Source organism: Acromyrmex echinatior, chromosome 16 (assembly GCF_024713525.1).
Source record: "Acromyrmex echinatior isolate Ae372 chromosome 16, ASM2471352v2, whole genome shotgun sequence".
Classification (NCBI taxonomy): domain Eukaryota; kingdom Metazoa; phylum Arthropoda; class Insecta; order Hymenoptera; family Formicidae; genus Acromyrmex; species Acromyrmex echinatior.
The window spans coordinates 1,214,694-1,234,706 of NC_141867.1; the positions used below are offsets into that span (position 1 = coordinate 1,214,694).

General features: G+C 31.5%; 2 protein-coding genes across 6 annotated transcripts in view; one reads left to right on the top strand and one right to left on the bottom strand.

The window, feature by feature from the left end:
* wdp (Leucine rich repeat protein windpipe) overlaps nucleotides 1–20,013 on the top strand; it is a 75,320-nt gene that overhangs the window by 13,069 nt on the left and 42,238 nt on the right. The window lies entirely within an intron of this gene.
* Gp150 (leucine-rich repeat domain-containing glycoprotein 150) lies at nucleotides 1,250–19,933 on the bottom strand. Of its 4 annotated transcripts, none has more exons than XM_011054442.2 (9): nucleotides 19,662–19,933; nucleotides 6,612–6,852; nucleotides 5,950–6,257; nucleotides 4,379–4,959; nucleotides 3,849–4,191; nucleotides 3,393–3,758; nucleotides 3,000–3,173; nucleotides 2,713–2,929; nucleotides 1,250–2,544 (listed from the first exon to the last, which is right to left on the bottom strand). In XM_011054442.2, the coding sequence occupies exons 2-9, from the start codon at nucleotides 6,837–6,839 to the stop codon at nucleotides 2,149–2,151; spliced, it is 2,613 nt and encodes an 870-aa protein (XP_011052744.1). In that variant the 5' UTR covers nucleotides 6,840–6,852; nucleotides 19,662–19,933; the 3' UTR covers nucleotides 1,250–2,148. The 4 variants fall into 4 exon arrangements, with proteins under 4 accessions (XP_011052744.1, XP_011052746.1, XP_011052743.1 ...); XM_011054444.2 differs by lacking the exon at nucleotides 19,662–19,933 and adding an exon at nucleotides 19,477–19,655 and having other exon boundaries at nucleotides 4,676–4,959; XM_011054441.2 differs by lacking the exon at nucleotides 19,662–19,933 and adding an exon at nucleotides 19,477–19,655.

Consider the following 20,013-nt stretch of genomic DNA (forward strand, 5'->3'; position numbering starts at 1 on the left):
AATAAATATTAAAAATTAAGAATTTTTTATCTATGTAATTTGTGAGAAGAAGAATATAAAGCTTTATTTGTGTTACATTTTCCATGAGTAATTATATTCAATCAAAACTTTATATAAGGATAAAGCTTCTAAAATAAATATTCCAAGAATATTTCACAACTTAGAATTTTTAGAATTTATTTAAATAAATTTCTAAAGGTATAAATTTATTTAAAATTTGAGCAGCTCTATTGATAACTGAAACGAAAACTTTTTGACTGAACGATTTAATAAATTTCATAAATTAATAATTTTGGAGTTATATACAAGAATAGATTAGAAAAGTTTTTTCTACAAAAATAACATAAATGTTTAATCTAATTTTTTAAATTATAATAAATAATTATAACTTAAAACGAGATACGATAATGTCTCGGCTCTAAGACAATATAATTTACATTACATGATGTATTTTTTACTGTAATACTATAATACTGTGAAATCTTATTTTTTTATCAGTAGAATTTTTCAATAATTAGTTCTAGAATACCTTGAATAAATAGTGCAAAAAATTAGTATGCTATGAGTCTGGCATGATTTTATTGAGTCGACTATTCTTATTTTTTTTTTTTGCACAAGTTTATCGCGTTGATTCTTGTTGTGGCAGAAGTTATTCAATCGAGCTTATTCCACGTCATCTATCTATAAGTATACTCTCTGTTATATACGTTTTATTATATTGAACCTTGATTGAATATTAATCACTTCTACAAATTTTATAAATGAAATATTGTATTTTTTTCGAATCACAATATTAACCTTCATGATTTTTAACATACTTTTTTTATCATTAATGTCCTTTTTCTTTTTGTATTAGGTGTTGGAATTAATTCGTAGCGTTTTTTAATGAAAGAATGTTATTTATTTCACATGAGCATTAAAAAATACATTAATGAAAGTACTTCCCATCACTTGTAAAACGCTACGAATTAATTCCAACACCTAATAATATACTGAAGTCGGTTTTTTATATACTATTTCTTTTTTTTAAACGAACTCGATTAAGGCAGAAAATTCGAATTTGATTCTAAATAAAATTTTATTAAAACGATATTTATTATTTACAATGTATATATATATATATATATATATATGTGTGTATATAATATATATAATAGAGCATAATAGAGATGTGCGTGCGTAGCGACATAACGTACGTACAAAATATTAGTTTGAATGTAAATTTTCGAATTGTCACTGAATGAAGATATCGTTACCATAATTATTATTTTATTGTTGGCATATATTACTATGACTGGACATCCTACAGGAAGCTCTCTCGTTTCGTAAATAAAATTTTACATCTGTCATACGTAATTCTCTCATTCGTTCATCACCGACCACCAATTATAGACATGCTTTTGCCCAATTAACGCAATATTATTATTATTATTATTACATTACATCTTCATGTAGAATCTTCATTTGATTAAATTTGTGCTTCTTAGACAGTACTGCTTTTCTTCGAATTATTCTTCAAATTCTTACTTAATCAAGTAAAGCTTTTATTACTTTCAGCTTATAAATAATAAGTACATTGTTATATTTTTTTATAACTCTACTTTTTGTAAAAAATAATTTAATTTTTCATTGTTTCTTACAAAAAGCTACATAATTATATGTATATGATTGTAACACAGTACTGCAGTTTATATATCTAAGATATATTATAACTATTTGTTATTTTAAGGTATATAACTATTCGTTTCTATCAGGCATCTTTGAGTTAATAATATAACAATAAACGCTTATTAATCACGTGTTTTATGTCAACTTTGAGAACATGACAAAGCCTAGAAGAAATATGTAACACGATCAATCGTATTCGTTCTAAGAGGTCGAATTAAATACTCAGTTATATTTTTTCAATCAAAACGAATCATAACAATTTATCAACAGGATTATATTACTGTGGTCACCACTATGTGGTCAAAAGAATCTGCCTAATTATTCTCATCGGCTTCGTCGTTCACCCAATAACAGTCTGAGAACTTCTCTTGATTCGCGAGAACAGCGCAAAATGATTTTCTAAGATTCGCTGTTCATAACCAATCACATCGGTAGATTGCCCAGTAATGGGTCAATTAATTAATCAAGAAACAAATTCTCTTATACACTCTCTGGTACGATTTTGTCGTAATGGAAGGTGCTGCTCGAGTAGAAGCTACCGCGTTTTGGCATGTGAGGCGTGGCTATTTCCTCTTGCAAAGGTTTATACACCAAACCGCAGTTTTTGTTGTCAACTAGACCTTGACGAAGGATCATGGGTGGCCTGATAACAGGACCTCGTCCTCGTTTATTCGCCAAACAGCAGGCAAGACGAGCTATCAATAAAAAGATTACCAGAACAGACAAAACAGTGCCGGAAATCAACCAGACTTTGAAACCGGGTTTCCAGTTGTACCAAGTGTGATATTGCGTGGTGACTGCAAAGTCTTCGTATTCTTGATCCTCCGTTAATCGCGGCTCATCGATATGCTGCATGCCGTGATCGATGTTGAATTTCTGTAATAAACGCATCCAGCATTATCATTTTAATTTAGGAAATAATATAATACATTACAAAAAAATTCAAAATTATATCAAATCAAAAGAGATATTAAATAATTGAAGTATATAAAAAAATATTTCTAAAACATTAATATTAAAGGACATTATTTATTATTGTTTTACCTCATCGTTATCAAGCTCATGTTTCAATAAAGAATCGGAGTCTTCTACAATATCAATATTTAAAAGAATATCTTTTTGTGTGCCTTTGCCAGGAGGTGATCTAGCTGGTGGACCATCATCGATTCCATCGCAAATTATCCTCGCCAAATCTGTCCACTGGTTGACGTCCATAAAATTATCAATATCTTCAATATCGTCATATTTATCATTGATAAGTCTATAAAAATATGACAGATTGAGAGATGTTCTATATAACATTTAACTGACGACTAAACTTGAATACTCACTCAAGTACCTCTGTAGGTGCAACACCACGATCAGTAAGCCATTGCACAGATTCAGTGAATTCGGCATCGCAATCTAAAGGATTATGCAACAAATCCAGACCAGTGAGATGTGGGGTGGCTCTCAATTCCTCAACGGTGATTCGTCGTAGAAGATTACCACGAACCGACAGGAACCTAAACAAGAGCGAAAATGTGAGATACATTGATGAATGAATCTTTTGACATCATAATACACTGGTCAATGAATATCTTGATAAAAATGTCGTAGAATAATTTTGTTTGTAATACAGAAGATATGTTGCAAAATATAATATTAAAAAAAGATTATATTTAAAATATAAAATTATCCTCAAATACGACAATCCATGGAAGAACATAGAATTTTTTGAGTACCGAAGAGTCTTCAATGGCACTCTAGCTTCACTCCAGACGCGCTCGAGATTGCATCGGCTCACGTCAAGTTTGGTGAGACTTGGAAGGTCTAGGAACGGCGTTACTTGTAATGTTCTCAATGGATTACGAGCGAGGTTCAGTTTGTTCAAATTTATGGCGCCGCGGAACATGTTGGGTCGGAGAACATTAATGATATTATCGGACAAATCCAATTCACGAAGAGACGAAAGATTATCCAGGAATCCATCGGGCAAGGTGGATAGATGGTTCTTTGCTAGCTTTAATCGAGTCAATGCTGGCATTTCGTCGAACGTGCCAGGTTTGAGGTTGTCCAGACCACAATTCGCGCATTCGAAACGAGTAATGCTGTTAAATAAAAATTATTATTGCGATATACATATATTAATTTAGTTATATTTATGGTTCTTAAAATAAAATGGCACATGACATATTCACCTGAACGTATTAAATTGCAAGTCGTAAGTTTTAAAAACTGGCAGAATTTGTAAACCGGGGTTGTCGTTCATCAGTAGAATCTGTAGTCTTGGATTGGACTTGAAATGATGCTCAGTTAATAAGGAAAGCTTATTGTCGCTGATATCCAAATATTGTAATTGCTCGAGATTGCTGAAAGCATGCTGGTGGATTCTCTTCAAATTATTCGATTTGACATATAATTGATCTAATAGTGGTACGCCTTCTAGATCATCTTTACCGATTACCCTGATCTTGTTTCTCGAGGCATCGAGCGTCGTCAGTTTCGAGGAACTTATGGTGGCTAACGTCGATAGATTATTTCCTGAAAATAATTTTTTCTATAATTTTTTCAATTAATTTCTCAACGGTTAAAAATCTATCAATTAGTTTGCTCATGAGATGATAGCTATAATTAAATTAAAATTTATCATTTCTGTTAAATTCAATTAAGCATTTATAATTTTAATAATTGTGTACTGATAAATAATGATACACGTTGCCATTATTACCAGCGACGCGAAGAATTTGAACATATTTATCAACAAATAGATCGCTCGGGATTTCATCCAGGATATTATCCGAAAGGTCTACTTCCATGAGCTGATCCAGTGAGTCAAAGATCATGCTGTCGATTTCTCTTAGCCGGTTGCCACGTAAATTGATGAAATTGAGGCTGTGCATCTTGGAGAAGGCGGTGCGTTTCAACCGTAATATTCCATTGTTTGAAAAATCGAAATCAGTGACCGAGGGTGCGTGCAACAGATAATGCTTCGACTTAGAGTCATGCATGTGCTTAAGCGGATTACCGGCGATCGTGAGCAGGCTGAGTTGCGTATTGTTCTGGAAGGTATTCGGGTGGATGTCTTGCAAACCATTGCGTGTCAAGTTCACGGCAAATAGGTACGTGATGCCATTGAAAGCCGTACGATCTAGCTCGACTATACGTGTGTCGACAATGGTGATGGATTCCACATGCTGAAGACCGCGAGCTCGCAGGGCGTTCGGTCCCAGTCGTATTTCGCCGGCGTTTTCGATGCGCAAATGAGCAATACTTGACCCAAAGGATTGCTCATTTACCAGTTTAGTGCATCTATAGATAGTAAATAGAAAAAAATAGGAATAAATAATGGAAGAATGGTGTACTGCTTAAGTGGCAAGATGGCGTCTTAATGACGTCTCTTTTCTACTTGACTAATTCTATTTAGCTATACTGTAAAAAATGCAGTGTTTAAAATATTTACGTTTAAAACAAAATAAACGCTTAATAATAAACGTTTAATAATAAAAATATTTCAATATTAAACGTTTTAGCGTTTCAATTTAAACATATAATATTTTGTTTATTAGAAAAGTTTAAAACTAAATATCTTTGTATCTAAAAAAGACAAAAGTAAAACATTTTAACATTTTAAAATTAAACACTTTTTTTGAGCGTATGTTACGTTCTAAAAATATGGATATTGATTTTAACATCACGGTGTTTATATAATTTCCATTATGTTGTATTAACACCAACATGATGAGGATCTAATATATGGATTTCAAATATACATTATGTTGGTATCAACATCAGAGTGAAGATTATATTAACCGCATGGTGTTAAATTCACATTCATATTTTTTAGAGTGTAACTACTTAGCGATTGTCACCTCTAATATTAGACAAATTATAATTAACCTTTTGTTATCGATTTAATTCGATCGTTCTGCAGAAGACCATCTAATGACTTCTATATATAACTAATTATATATAACTAATATTAAAATGTTAAAGAACTTATAAAGCATAAAGGAAATCATTGTGACGTAAAAAAAGATATCAGAATAATTACGTTTAAATAAAATCACAATTTAGATAACATAATTTTTTTAATTATCTCATTTTATCGTGTTTGGGCATGTCCTTGAAAATAATGATAAATTCTGTATCGAGAGTATTTATTTGATTTTTATTAACTCTTTATTAATGTAGAAAACTGTGTCGTATGATTGCTCTCTAAGCAGGAAACTATCTGCTCTTTATCTGCCGTCGCGCTAAGGGACGTTATTCAGTTATATAATGATTCGATTAGAAACATACGTTGCAGTTGTTGCAGCGGCGTATTGCCCGGCGCATTTACAGTAATCAGGGCATTGTGTCATAACTTCTTCATCATCTTCCACTGGCAGTAGGCCGTCGTCCTCGTACTCTTCGTCACTGAAATCGTCATCATCGAAGTTTGCCTCGTCGTCGTCCTCGTAGGGCGTAGCTTCGAGTTTCTTCAATTCATCTTCCTTCAAAAGCGAATTTGATACATTCAGCTTGATCGGTTTAGAGGTCGTCTTTCGGAAGTTTATGCTGTCCTTTTGCGCTTCGGCCTTGAAAGTCTTCGCCATCTCTTCTTGAATCTAAATAAACGTTTTTTTAAAATCGTAATTAAGTGTAGTTTAATTAAATAACAAAGCAAAAATCAAATTAAAACTGACTGTATTTCAGGATTCGATTTTTTAAATTATGTTTGTATTTTAAGAATTTTCTGTTTAATTATAGATCTATTATTTATGTTTATATATTGCAATGATGCAAGTAATTGGCGGAAAATTTTTATCCGTCAATATTTAATAATTATGTTAGGCATAAGTTCGCAAATAATTGAATTCTTTTTTATGTAGAAAGATATGACCGCGCTTATTTCACTAGAGATAGAAAAATATTATATAAGATAATAAATATTCTTCATGTAACAAAAAATCTGCGCTTACCTTAGCATCGGTAGCGTCTTTGTCTAAAGTCTGGATCTCTCGCATCAGTACGTCCTTCATGTTCGTGAAGGGTCTCGCGTAATCTACAAAGTTGCTTTTCGGTGTAGTTTTCGTAGATTCGACAGTCGTTTTATTCTGTGAATCGATTTTTGCGGATGGCGTAGTTGATGCATCGATCGTGGCAATCGCCAAGAAGATGGTCAGCAGCCAAGCTGCTGAGATCTCCATGTTGTGGCTTATTCTGAAAATAAATCAATCTTCGTTATTTGATAAGATAATAGGATCTTTTATATGCGATGCTTGCTCGTAATTCTAGCGCATTAACAAAAATATTCGTGCTCACAATCAATTCTGACATCTCCATTATTATTTATTAATTGCAATCGTTCTTTTAGTTTGTACAAAAATAAAATAAAGTCTATATTTTAATGCAATTTATATATTTTTTTCATATAAATAATTAATTCAATACGATTTTAATCTTTCTTTAGAATTTTTATTTGTTTTGAAATTTTAATTTATAAGAATGCTTTAGCTTACTTTTATTTTTTTTTAAATAATTAAATAGTGATTTTTCTTAATACCATCTTTAAAATTTTTTAAATTGAAGTACAGGGAGTGCATCACTTCTAAAGTGGTCGGTGTAACGTGAGACTTTTTCTTGTCCTTTCTCAAATAACATCTGCCGACCAATTTCTTTCACAAAGCAAACATTGTTCTGTTGAACTTTCCGAAACATATTTCATAAATATTGAAACGAACAATTTACAAACATTTAAAAAATGTGATTTTTAATTTATTAAAAATATAATTTTAATTTATCAATTATTATTGAATCAAATTTATATCCTTTTTGTACATAATTGTTTATGCACATCAATTTATAATGCTGTATGAAACGCTTTGTTATAACAATTCTTCATTCTTCTGTAGCATAATGTTAAATTAAAATATTGTATTAAAGTTTTCAAGAGATTCAGTGTTGCGTTGGGGCGTCACGTTCGTGTCAGTGCAATCAAGTGCAAGAACGGAAACCTGCAGTTTACAAAGAAACAAGAGAAAACTTCTTCCGGAGTACCTCGAATCATTACACTAAAGTTTCTTCTACCGGATGTGCTATTTTGATGTTTCTTTGTAGACGTAAAACTTAACTTTATCTATGTTATTTTATTGTTATAAAAGCGAAGTATCGTAATCCTTCTTATACGTAATGTAATTTATTTAAAAACGCAATACAATTTATTTAAAAATTTATTAACTCAAAAATTTCTAATCTATCGAATTATCTAAAAAATACATCTAAATAACATTGAAATAATAATCGAGACTTTCAAATAATCAAATTTTCATGGAAGAGTATACCTTTATCTCGATGATTTTCAAAAGTGATCGCGTCACGAGCTTGAGGGATAATCCAAACTCTTGTTCCATTCGTGATGAGATTTTAACGAATGAAGTACACTCGAAGCAATCGTTGTTCGCGTTACTACAACGTTACTGCCCCACCTATGAATGCTGACGTTAGATAACCGTGACAGTTTGCAGACTGGCGTGACTTCTGGCACATATGTGAATAGACTGGTATGGACTTTTCGATAAACGGAGATGAAAAAACATATGTTCTGGACAAGGAATTCTGATTTTCAAAAGAATCGATCTTCCCAAACAATAATAGCGATTTTAAACCAATCTCTTTATAAGGAATCGTTTTTTTCTTTTTTAGCTGAGGACTATTTCGAAGTTATCTTTTTGCAAAAAATCAATTTTTAGTGAATCGATCCGGAGATTGCACATTCCTAGTTTTGGATAGTCAGTAGATAATAACAAGCAGGCATCATTAAAAAGATGGGAAATATCTCTTTGAAACAATCCTTATTAAACATACGCGTTATTAAATATGTTATTAAATACATATTGCGTTGTTACACAATATTATCGTAATCAGAGACATAAAGAAATATTCTATATAGGAAATACACCATCAAACAAAAAAGATATTATATCGTTTTTTTTTTTCGCAATGTGTTTCATTACTTCATTTTCATGCAACTTAAATGCTGATTATGCCGAAGCTAATTGGTAAACTGCTTACATTATATATTGAGCATTAATTTACAAGAAAAAATTGTGAATAATAATCACAACAATTATTACAGGAATTATTCCATTACAATAATATTATTATAATACTCTTATATTAGGTGTTGGAATTAATTCGTAGCGTTTTTTAATGAAAGAATGTTATTTATTTCACATGAGCATTAAAAAATACATTAATGAAAGTACTTCCCATCACTTGTAAAACGCTACGAATTAATTCCAACACCTAATAATATTATGCATATAATAATATTATTGTAATATTATTATACATAATGAATGTTACACAAACGACGAAGAAACCTGTTTGCATTGGTTACGAATGTATTTGGTTGTACGTGGGACGAACAACTTCATAACTGATGTGAAGGGGGATTATTGTCTCGAAAGTTGATCGATTGAAATAAAAGATTATAGTATGTACAATCTAAGTGAGGAGTTAATCAAAGAGTTTTGATTAATTTAAATAACTTATGTCCATCAACGTATAAATTAAAACACTGAAGCATCAGCATAATTATTTTTTTGTTAGGTAGTGTTCAAGCTAAATGCGTTACATGTATTCAATCGACATACGCCTCTATCAGTCACGTATTCTTTATCAAGGGTTGTATGACACAAGCTTTTTACAAGGTACGAAGATCGATTTTCTAAAAAAAAAAACGTCGAACGTTTTTATCAATCGTGGTTCTCAATGTTTCTCGCCCACAAGACGAGATCGTATCACTCTGGCCAAAAAATCTGCCCGACGAAACACTGTAATCATGAGTGTAACCAGAACTGGAGTAGTTGAAAATTTTCAGGTAGGCACAGATTAAGAGACATAGGATGAACAATGCAATGAGATTTTGTAAAAAACGATTTTAAGATGTAATCTCACAAGCTTTGCCTTTATATTAATTTAATTGATTTTTGTAGAACAACTTTGTTTTTCACCTGTTTGATCAGCAAGTAGCTATAATTCAATTCTTCACAATAAATGTAAGATTTAACAACAATTAGATTGTAAGAATATATCCATAAGAATTTGATAATGTAAAAATTGTTCTTATTAAGAAGTGACGGGGCGATGAAATAATATTTCATTGTTCTCTCTCTCTCTTTCTTTTTCTTTCCTTCTCTCTCTCGTTATCGTTCAGATATATCGAGCAATTTTATTTGCGTCGCGTCGCATTTCATTCCTGAAGTTGATCCGACTCGGCAAAAATTGATCATGCATTCATTCTCAGAGCGGGATTTATGCGAATATAATGTCGTTCTCGTATGCTTCCGCGTAAACAATTTCCTGGCGCGGACTTCAGCTTCGAGATGCAAATGCCAGGAGCGCGAGGAATAGTTTATCAGCAACGTGTATCTCCTATGTAAGAAATACATCGGTATGCGGTAGAAACACCGTGGTGACTTGTAAATACTGAAATCGGGCAATTATTTTTCCGCGTCAGAAAGACGCAGACCAGTTTCTGAGAAGCTCTCGACTGCTATATGTACAGACGATACTAGAGTCTTAATCAAAATTGAAATAACAAATAACGTAGCTTGGCAATCTTATCTTGATGAGCATTTTGAAAAAATTACGACTAGTTAATATTAATTGATAATATTAATTAATTGATAATGTATGTGTTATTCTTACTATTTATATTTCTCGAAGAATTTACAGCACCCAACCAACGCGCTGCGCAATAGTCACTCGAGATGCTTTTTGTCATCTGATGACAATGGAGTTATCTTACTGGAACTGTACTTCGTTCGGCGAACGATCGCTGGACTATGTGCGGATCATACATATGTCGATTATACTTAGTCGATTATATTTATTTTCAATGATTCTTTTAAACTGAATTGCGATTGAGCAAAGGATAAGATTAAGATTTTCATTGATCAAGAATGTCATCCTAATTCTCGATCATTCATCGAATAATCTTGGATGAATTAAGCGAATTATGTTTGTGCTTGACATTCGTCCAGCAGGACGATCTTTAACCATTTTGGCTACTTCGTGATGCGTTTCATTGAGACCAGCTGAAAGAAGATTTATTCAGGTCCTTCACGAAACTTTCCGTTCTTTTCAATGCCATATGGGCGCTTCTTTGTTAACTCGGAGAAATTTCTTGAGAAAAGATGAATCGATACATCGTTGTTAGTGGAATGTATCTAGAGGAAGATTGAATGCGTAAAATGAACAAACATACGCGTTTACGCATGAATTTAAGAGGCGGAAGCTAAATATAGGACCCACGAGTTCCATCTGGAGTCTTTGTTCGATCTCTCAAAGATAACTTGACGGCTTCTCGGCGGGGTTTAAACCAGGTAGAATTACTTGCTCCGAAACGAAGCAAGCGCAGGTAGTCAGCTCCTCCTCTCGAATCCCAAATTGCCGGTGGATCCAAGAGAGCAAGAAACCAATCTAATTCGAAAAAGTCTCGACGTCTCGATTTCAAGTTACAGCGAATCATTTAGACAATTTTCGTAAAAATGTTGATACTAGTAAAATTGAAATAATAAATTATAGGAAAATATTCATGGAATAAGAAAATATTATATTTAGATAAAAATATAAAAGTATAAAAATTAATAAATACAAAAGAATATCCATCAATTGAGCGAAAATAATACTGATTATTGATTACTGATAATATGATAAGTATGAAAAGATTTTAGATATGATAAACTTCTTAAAAATTTTACAGATTTTAGATAGAATAAACTTCTTAAAAATTTTTTGCTTTTCTACTTTTATTTTAAAAATATTTTAAAAATACTTTAAAAATTTATCTTTAGAAAATGATTATAAAGAATTTATATATCTGAAACATAATTTTTTTGTGCCCAAAAAAAAAGATTGAATGCCAGGAAAAAATAATATATGTAACTATCTTATCTACACTAATATGTAAACTATCTTATCTTATCTTGAAAATAATTAGCAAACAATAGCAAATAATAATAAATGATTTTTTAGGATATATGTTTATATAGAAAGAATGTTTATATAATAATTTCGCGCGTTATGTATAGATTCACATGAAATTATTCAAAGCACTTAAGAAATTATTCAAAACACTTAAGAACCAGCTTTGTACAGCTCCGGTACAGACATTCTTTCTTACTTATTGTATTCAAAATACAACAATATTTTTTTGCACTTTGTCCCAACGCATAAAACATTATTTAAATAAGTAACTCTTTGCAAAAGAGAGTTTTTATTTCGATTATACTTTTCCGTATGTATAAGTAATACTTAACTCAATTTATCGCGTTTTCTCTATCAATGAAGTTAGTTTGTTATTTATATATTTGCATAGGCATACGCAATGCGAGTGAGAGGAAGCGATTATATTGCATTGATATCAATCTTCTTCCCTTTCATAATAACAGCCTTTGCTAATAACAATAATAATTTTGAGATTACAGCGCGATTATCGTAATTTAAGTCGCGTTTCAATTTTAAATGCAATTAGATATTAGCGTTGAGCGTATCGCACATGCAGTCTGATATTTTTTTGCAAATGCCCACGCCTTTAATCCAACACATTCCGTCGGACATACGCGAGCGTGTCTGATTACAGCACGATGCAAACACGCGTTCTTCGAAGAAGCATACTTTGCTTTTTGAATAGGAATTACAAGTCCATTATGTCGTTCGTTTTAATGTGGTGAACAATTGTGATTTACTTAGGACTAATTAACAAGAGCGCTCTAATGTTATTTATATTTTTAACATGTTAATTAAATGACAAATTGCTTCTTGTAAACATGAATGAGCTTAAAAGAAAATTGGAAACAATCAATGATAAAACAACGATTATATTGATAGCAATTTAAATAATTTATAGCATAGTTAAATAATTTTTTATTAATAGTTCAAGAATTTTACTTTTTATATTAGAAATTCTAGACCTTGATAAAATGTTTCTGCGTCTCCGTAGCAAATGCACAAGTTGACTGATGTAGTATGCCAGCGATTATGATAATTATTGTTGGTTATTACATTCAGCTTCTATCTTCAAACGTGCACGAGTCATAAAATTTCTTTACTCATTAAACGAAAATTGTTAAACGAGGAATACATTCCTTTCGTTCAAAGTCTACCTTTTCACGAAGATATATATATATATATATTTTTTTTTTCTGTAGTCGTTTTTATTTCGTCATATAAACGCTTTTGTAGCTACGATTTACTTATGATGATAGATTGGGTATTTGATCTCTTTAATTTAATAATTGTATGCAAAGTTATACAAGTATAATTAGACGTATAATAATGTTAACGGCACATATATGCAATTTTATATTTTATTCCATATACATATAGAGACATATGTATCCTTATATTTTATTTAATACGATATAGAAATTATTTATAACTTTTTAATAACTTTTTTACATTGCAATAAGTATTATGCATTTATTTTAATAGTATTTTAAATTATTTTGTTTCATCAACATCTCTTGTATATAAATAAAGATATTGATTCATATACTTTTTTATTTAAATGTAATATTAATATTGCATAGCATATTTTATTTTATTTTATAATCAAAGTATTATTGTAATATAATATGATATAATATAAGTAAATATATTAAGTAATAAAAAAATTTTCATTTTACATATAGAAATAAGAGAAAAGACTAAAAGAATAATACAAACTAACTATTACAAAAATACGAAACAAGTATTTTTGTAGACTGGGACACTTGAAAGAGATATCTTTAATTTAATTGTTATTGTTAACTTATTTTAAAAATCTATTTTCACGTATCAAATAACATTTTAATTAAATAAGTTTTATCCTCTGTTTCGCATTTGAAGTTGTTTAACTCCTAAGAAAAGCGTCGTTTCTCCTTTTTTATCGCAAAAGATATTGTGCTTTATCTCATTGTGTTATCGGTATTTATCTCTCGTACTCTGTACTCGAAGAACATATTTGTTTTGTCTCCGACCGCGCTGTTGCCTGTTGTAATTTACCGTATGGTTAACAAACTGTACAATCTGCAAACTGGCAGTTGCGTACTTTAGATTTTTTAAATTTCTCTTGAACTCCCCTAAACACTCTCTTTAGAAAGTGACACTGCACATAAATTCCACAGACACAAACTCATCGTATTTTTTTCGTCTGCTTTATCACCTTACAATTCTTTATAATAAAAATTTCGCACAAGAACTCTCCTTGAGAGCGTCTAATTTTGATTAAGTTCCTCTGCATCTGCCGCGGAAATCTTAATTCCTAGAAATCATCAACCGTGACGATATCTCATCATCACCGAGGCAATTCGCGCTTCTTGTTGCAACGATGCTTTTCCTTGTGTGTCAGTAACCGTCTCTGTTCGCTGGAGGTCAATTCACGTCGTTGACCCTCTAGATCTTCATGATTCGGCAAAAGGGAAAGAGAAATGGAAGTAGTGAACATGGATGATGTGGCCACACATGTCAATATTCGTATTCGCTATGTATGGACGATACGAGGCTGTCCGATTGTTCGCTTATGAATAACGCTGAGACCAAGGCTAGGACAGAGAATGTACGTATTTCATTCGGTTTAAATGACATCGGGAAGACACCTACGTTTGTCGCATGAAACACAAATATTACTCAAAACTGAATGATTCCATAGAATATCTCTAACGTTACGCATTGTATTCTTGTCAGTTAGTCCCTCTAATTAATTTGAACCATTCTTCGATTAAAATTGCATGTGTGTTGTAATGTCTTCATCTGTGTTTATGTGTGCATTCTTTCGTATGCAATTCGGAAATGCGTTAACTGTATAATATCTATAGAATTATAAAAAAAATATTGTATATACAAAGTGTTTGATAAGTAATTGATAAAATTCTCGCATTAGAGTAAAGTGGACTAAACTGAGTCGAAAAGTTCTATATCATTTTATAATTTTTGCAATAGTTAACAAGATATGAATTACTAAAAATTGCTGAGTATTGGTTTTTAATAATTTTTTACTCAAATACTATCAACTTTACAGAAAAACAACAAATGACAAAAATTATTTATTTTCTTTTCATAGAGTTTTGAGAATTTTTTTAGAATTTTTTAGTACCACATTTTCCCATGTTGGAAAAATAGTTGCCAATAAGAAAATGCAGTACTAAAAAGTAAAAAAATCTGAAAAAATTTTTAGAACTCTGTAAAGAAGAAAATAAACAATTTTCATGTTTCTTGCTGTTTTTCTATAAAGTTGATAGTACTTGAGTAAAAAATTATTGAAAACCAATATTTGATTTTTAATAATTGATATTTTGTTAATTATTGCGAAAATTATAAAATGGTAGAGGACTTTTCGACTCAGTTTAGTCCGCTCTTTACGAGAGTTTTATCGTTACTTATTAAACACCCTGTATATATCAGTATGTTAGTATATATCAGTATATCAGCATTTATCGTTGCCTATTATTTGAATAAATACTGCATGGTGACGAAACTCATTAGACTGTTTTAAAATTCTGAGTACACGTGATGCATTGATGTAATTTGTAGTTATCTGTTACTATGTACGCTTGCAATTAATATAACATCGCGATAACAGAAATCTATTATCATCTGGAATCGTCTGGAACTTGAATTTTATCGAAAAAAAAGCAATATCTTCATATTTCTAAGAAATCATTTAAATTAATTTTACTTTTATATAATTGCAAAAATTGATGCTTTTTTATGGATCTTTAGGAAACATACAAAAATGCTGCACATTGTGCTTTCAAAATATCATTATCCTTACACAGTTCGACTTCGCATCAATCACGTGGCATTGAGAAAATCATCCCGATTCAATAGTGAATGGTTCATGGTGAATCGAAATTACGTTCGTTGCCTTTTATAGTTGCACAATATGTGACTCGAACTGAAATATATCTTCCGGGAATATCGCTTAAACATTCTTTCATATGGACTTTTAGAGACACTCACATCATGGCACGAATTGCGTTATTTTCGAACTAAAAGCTAGGAAAATCATAGTAAATATTATATTTTGAATCGCAAAGAAGCGATACATTCTAATTGAATAATTAGAATGTATCAATGACTTAAATATTATTTTGCAACTCTTTATCTATCTTTGAAGTTTACCAATCACATTGATTGAATCTTGATTTAAGATGAAAATCTAATTACTTTGCTAGCCAATAACAGGAGTGTTGGAAAAATGTGCTTACAATTAAAAGAAAAATATTAAAAGAGAAATACAAAGAAAAGAAAAATATATTCCAATTTAACATAATTTCTGCAGAAAGAAAAAATCTTTTAAAATTTACCCTGAAAATATGGTAGTTGTGGTACAACAATACAATGTTTATACCATACACTTCAGTAAAATTAATCAAACTTATTTTATACTTTATTGTATGTTTATACTTTATTGTTTTTATTAATGAATGAAAGAGATTTACATTTAAAAATTCTTGGAAATATAATGTTGTCTCACGACTATCATATTTTCAGGGTAAACTTTAAGAAAAAATTCTCTCCGTGTGATTATACGATCCTTGAATCTTGTTCAAAATTTCTGATTGATAATGATTCTATTTTATCTTTCGTGTTATTTACAATCAGTAATAAAAACAATTATATGGAAATTATATAAAAAATTGTGGCGGAACTCAAATATTTGTCTGACAAATTTGCACAAATGAATCTTTTTTTCTTCTTTTATACACTGATAATATCCCGAAATTGAAACAGTATATATAATAAGCGACACGTACTAATCATTTATCTTTTTACCACATCACATTATTCATCACGTTGATAAAGAATTTTTTGCTGAAGCACATTGTGTAGAACATTGCACATGTTTTCCTCTTTCGGCTTGGAACAAAAAAGACGAAATGGTAAAGAGACTAAATCGATACATCTGATACATTCTTCCATTCGATATTTATGTGTTCAGGACGAAGTTAAATAAAAACAAGGCAAAAGAAAGATTTTATATTTAACCGTAAAATAATGTCATCAAATTTCAAATTACCAGTATTTTTTAAAAACATTATGTATAAATATCCCTCAAATATGCATCTCTTTTTCTCTTGTAATTTCTTGTATACTTTTAATTTTATAATTCTGTAATTTTTAAAATTATAATTTTTTTTTAACTTAATTTTATAATAATTATATAATTCTTAAAAATTAGAATTTTTAAAATAAATTTTAAATTGATTTCCTTTTAATAGAAACATAATTATTATTTAAAATGATTTAATTTTTAATAGAAAACATTTTATGAAAGAAAAACTTATTGTTAGGTCTCTGTAATATATCTTAGGATATTATATTTATTATTATAGTAATTATTATTTTAAATAACAGCGTTTAATATAGAATGTAATAATATGATTTATTTAATTTATTTGATAGTTTCTTTATAGTATAGCGAATGTGTTTATTAACACCTTGACCATCATCTCGCATTTGTCCGCTTTTACAATCAGACTCGACAGAGGCACATGAATCGCGCTTCTTACACGTAAAAATAGATCTTACGGATGGACAACGACCTTGCCATTGCGCAATGGTACAATCCGAATTATTAAAATCCATTATTATAGTATAGCGAAATAATAATATTGCCAGTCGAACTACACCGTGTACATGTAGTGCATCGTACAGATAACGTTAAATTTTATGCAGAAGAGTTTAAGCTAAAAGCAATATTAATGAACATCAATGACATCTTTAAAAATATAAAACAGGAAATTTTTAATTTAATTTCAATATCTAAATAATATGGGCGGAACGACATTAGACATGAGATAAAAAAAAATACGAATTATCGACGAATTGGATCGACTTCCATCATGATCAGAATAACCATCAGACTCTTTGTTTGTAGTTATTCACTACTACTGCGTGTTAACACGTGTGTAGCAGATGATTTCAAGTTCTTTATATAACCGGTTTGTTTATTTAAATGATTGTCCATGCTTGCAAATCGCATTTAGCGCATAAATTAAAGAATATGTTACGTACCAATTATAATTGCATATTGATATGATAAATAAAATAAATAATATAAAATTATATAATTAAATAAATGAAATAAATGATATAATAAAATTATAAAAACACCTGTTCTATTTTAGATAAGATAAAATTAAAAATATTAGTTAAATCGGGAGTTATTTTTCAATAAAATATAAATTTCATATCTAAGATAACGCAGGAGAATGATAAAGGCCAGTTAATGATTTTAAAATGTCACGCTTCGATTTTGCGCAAGCAATCATACGACCTGATAGCGCAATTTACAAAGAATTTATCGATTTTCTCGCTCGATATGTGAGCTCGAGTCTTATGGAAAGTTTCGTGAAAGTCAATGAGAGGTTGGCCGAAATCCTTCTGACTGATCGACGTGGATTCGAACGATCGTGTATATAAGCCTAAAAATATACGGTGAGGTCATTGAGTACACGCGACATTCCGTCGACAGTCAACAACCGAGTGAATTGCGTTACGAGCGAGCGACAAATGAATTTCTATGCGTGATACGCGAATGCGCTGAGCACCAAAAGAATTCCGCGACTAGCTTGCGACGCGACGCAACGCAACGCGACGCGACGCGACGCGACGCGACGCATTGCGTCGTATCGACGCGATATCTTCGCGACCGGAATTTGCATTCGACGACAGTGTTTTCCAGGTCACGTTGGCGTACGCCTGAAGGATGGAATCGGAAATGAGAATGACTCAAGTGCACTTTCTGCCGATCGTGTAATTAAATGGCGATCGGAATATGCTTTCGAAGCACTTTGTAACTTTGGAATCGATCTATTTCTTAAGACTTGAAGCACTTTAATCCAGCAAACAAGCTGATGTTATTTGTAATCAAAATGATGTCAAAATAATAATGTTAGCTTATTTGCTAGATTAATATGCTTTAAGTTTCAAGAGAAATGGATTTTATTAATAACTTCAATTTCATGTTTGCTAGGAATATTTAATTTTATGATAACATCAAATATTGCTCATAATTGATTCATCGGTTTTTTGATATGACTAATCGCCATAATCATAAAAGAGATAACGAGAAGCCATTACTATAATGCGTTTATGTAAGTAATGTAAAACTTTTTGAAACATGTCACTGCTTTGTATCGAGATAACTTTGAGGATGTGAATTTTCTTACCACATACAATTAATTGCGCTCTAACATTCGTTAAATTCTGAGTATTTTAATTGCGTAAATTATGATGTCCTTTAGCATCAAGGTTTTATAGATAAGAAAAAAGCTGACAAGAAAACACGGATCACAGCTGATTCCAAGTTTCTTTGAACGTGTATTTTATCCTGTTGACACGTTAAGGAAACTTTAAACGTACAAAGATCCGCGTGTTAATTTGAAATATTAATAGTTGCGAATAAACGGAGAACAATAGAAATAAATTTTATTTTTTTATTTTTATTTTACAACCTCAAATAAAGAAAGAAGACGAGAAAAGTTCTTTGCAATGACTGAAATACCAATGACTGGAATGAATAATATGATAGAATATGATAAATTCGATTTTTAACAAAGCAATATCGGGAAATATCGCGACGATCATGCGACGCAATATAAAATAGCTTATAACGATAAGATAACATTTCCAGTATCAAACGATTAACGTCTTGTCCTAACTTAACGTGCCAAGGAATCCTTGGTGAGATCGGAGCCATCTTGACCGATCGCGTTGCCGATCATTCGATCCTGCGTCATCAACTAAGACCAGCAGGCGTCTTGCATTGGTTCTGTCGCAATGAACACTCACCTGATCCACAGAACTGTTGTCGAAAGAAGAACTGTTGTTTCAAAGAAAACGCGATTCACTCGCAAGGCGCACGGTCACGCGGCGCAATATGCGCAGACAGGACAATCGGTTCACTCGTCTGTTTATTACGTTTACAGCGAAATTTCTGAACTAAGTTCGAACTGAGCGAGCTATTCGAGGCGTACCTTCTCTTGAAAGATAGAACGAACGCCAAGCGTGGGGCCCCAGGGTCGGGCACGCCGATTGGTCGAGCTGGTTCCGATCTGGTGGAGGGCAGATAAAAATTATTGCTGGCAGGTGAGCACCGGTACGCCACCTGGAACCAGAGAAGCTCGGACTCGCGAGTGGGCTGAAAGTTGGAGAACGCGTCGTGGTTGCCGATCGACTGCGTGGGCGTCGATGCGACGACGAGAGGCTGTGATTCGGCTGAAAGGAAGTGCGTGGACGATGGGAATGATTGTAAATAAGCGGCAGTGTTGAACAGGTCGCGCGAAAATCTGCTTAGGGACTTACGATGTTGAACGATGTTTAACGACT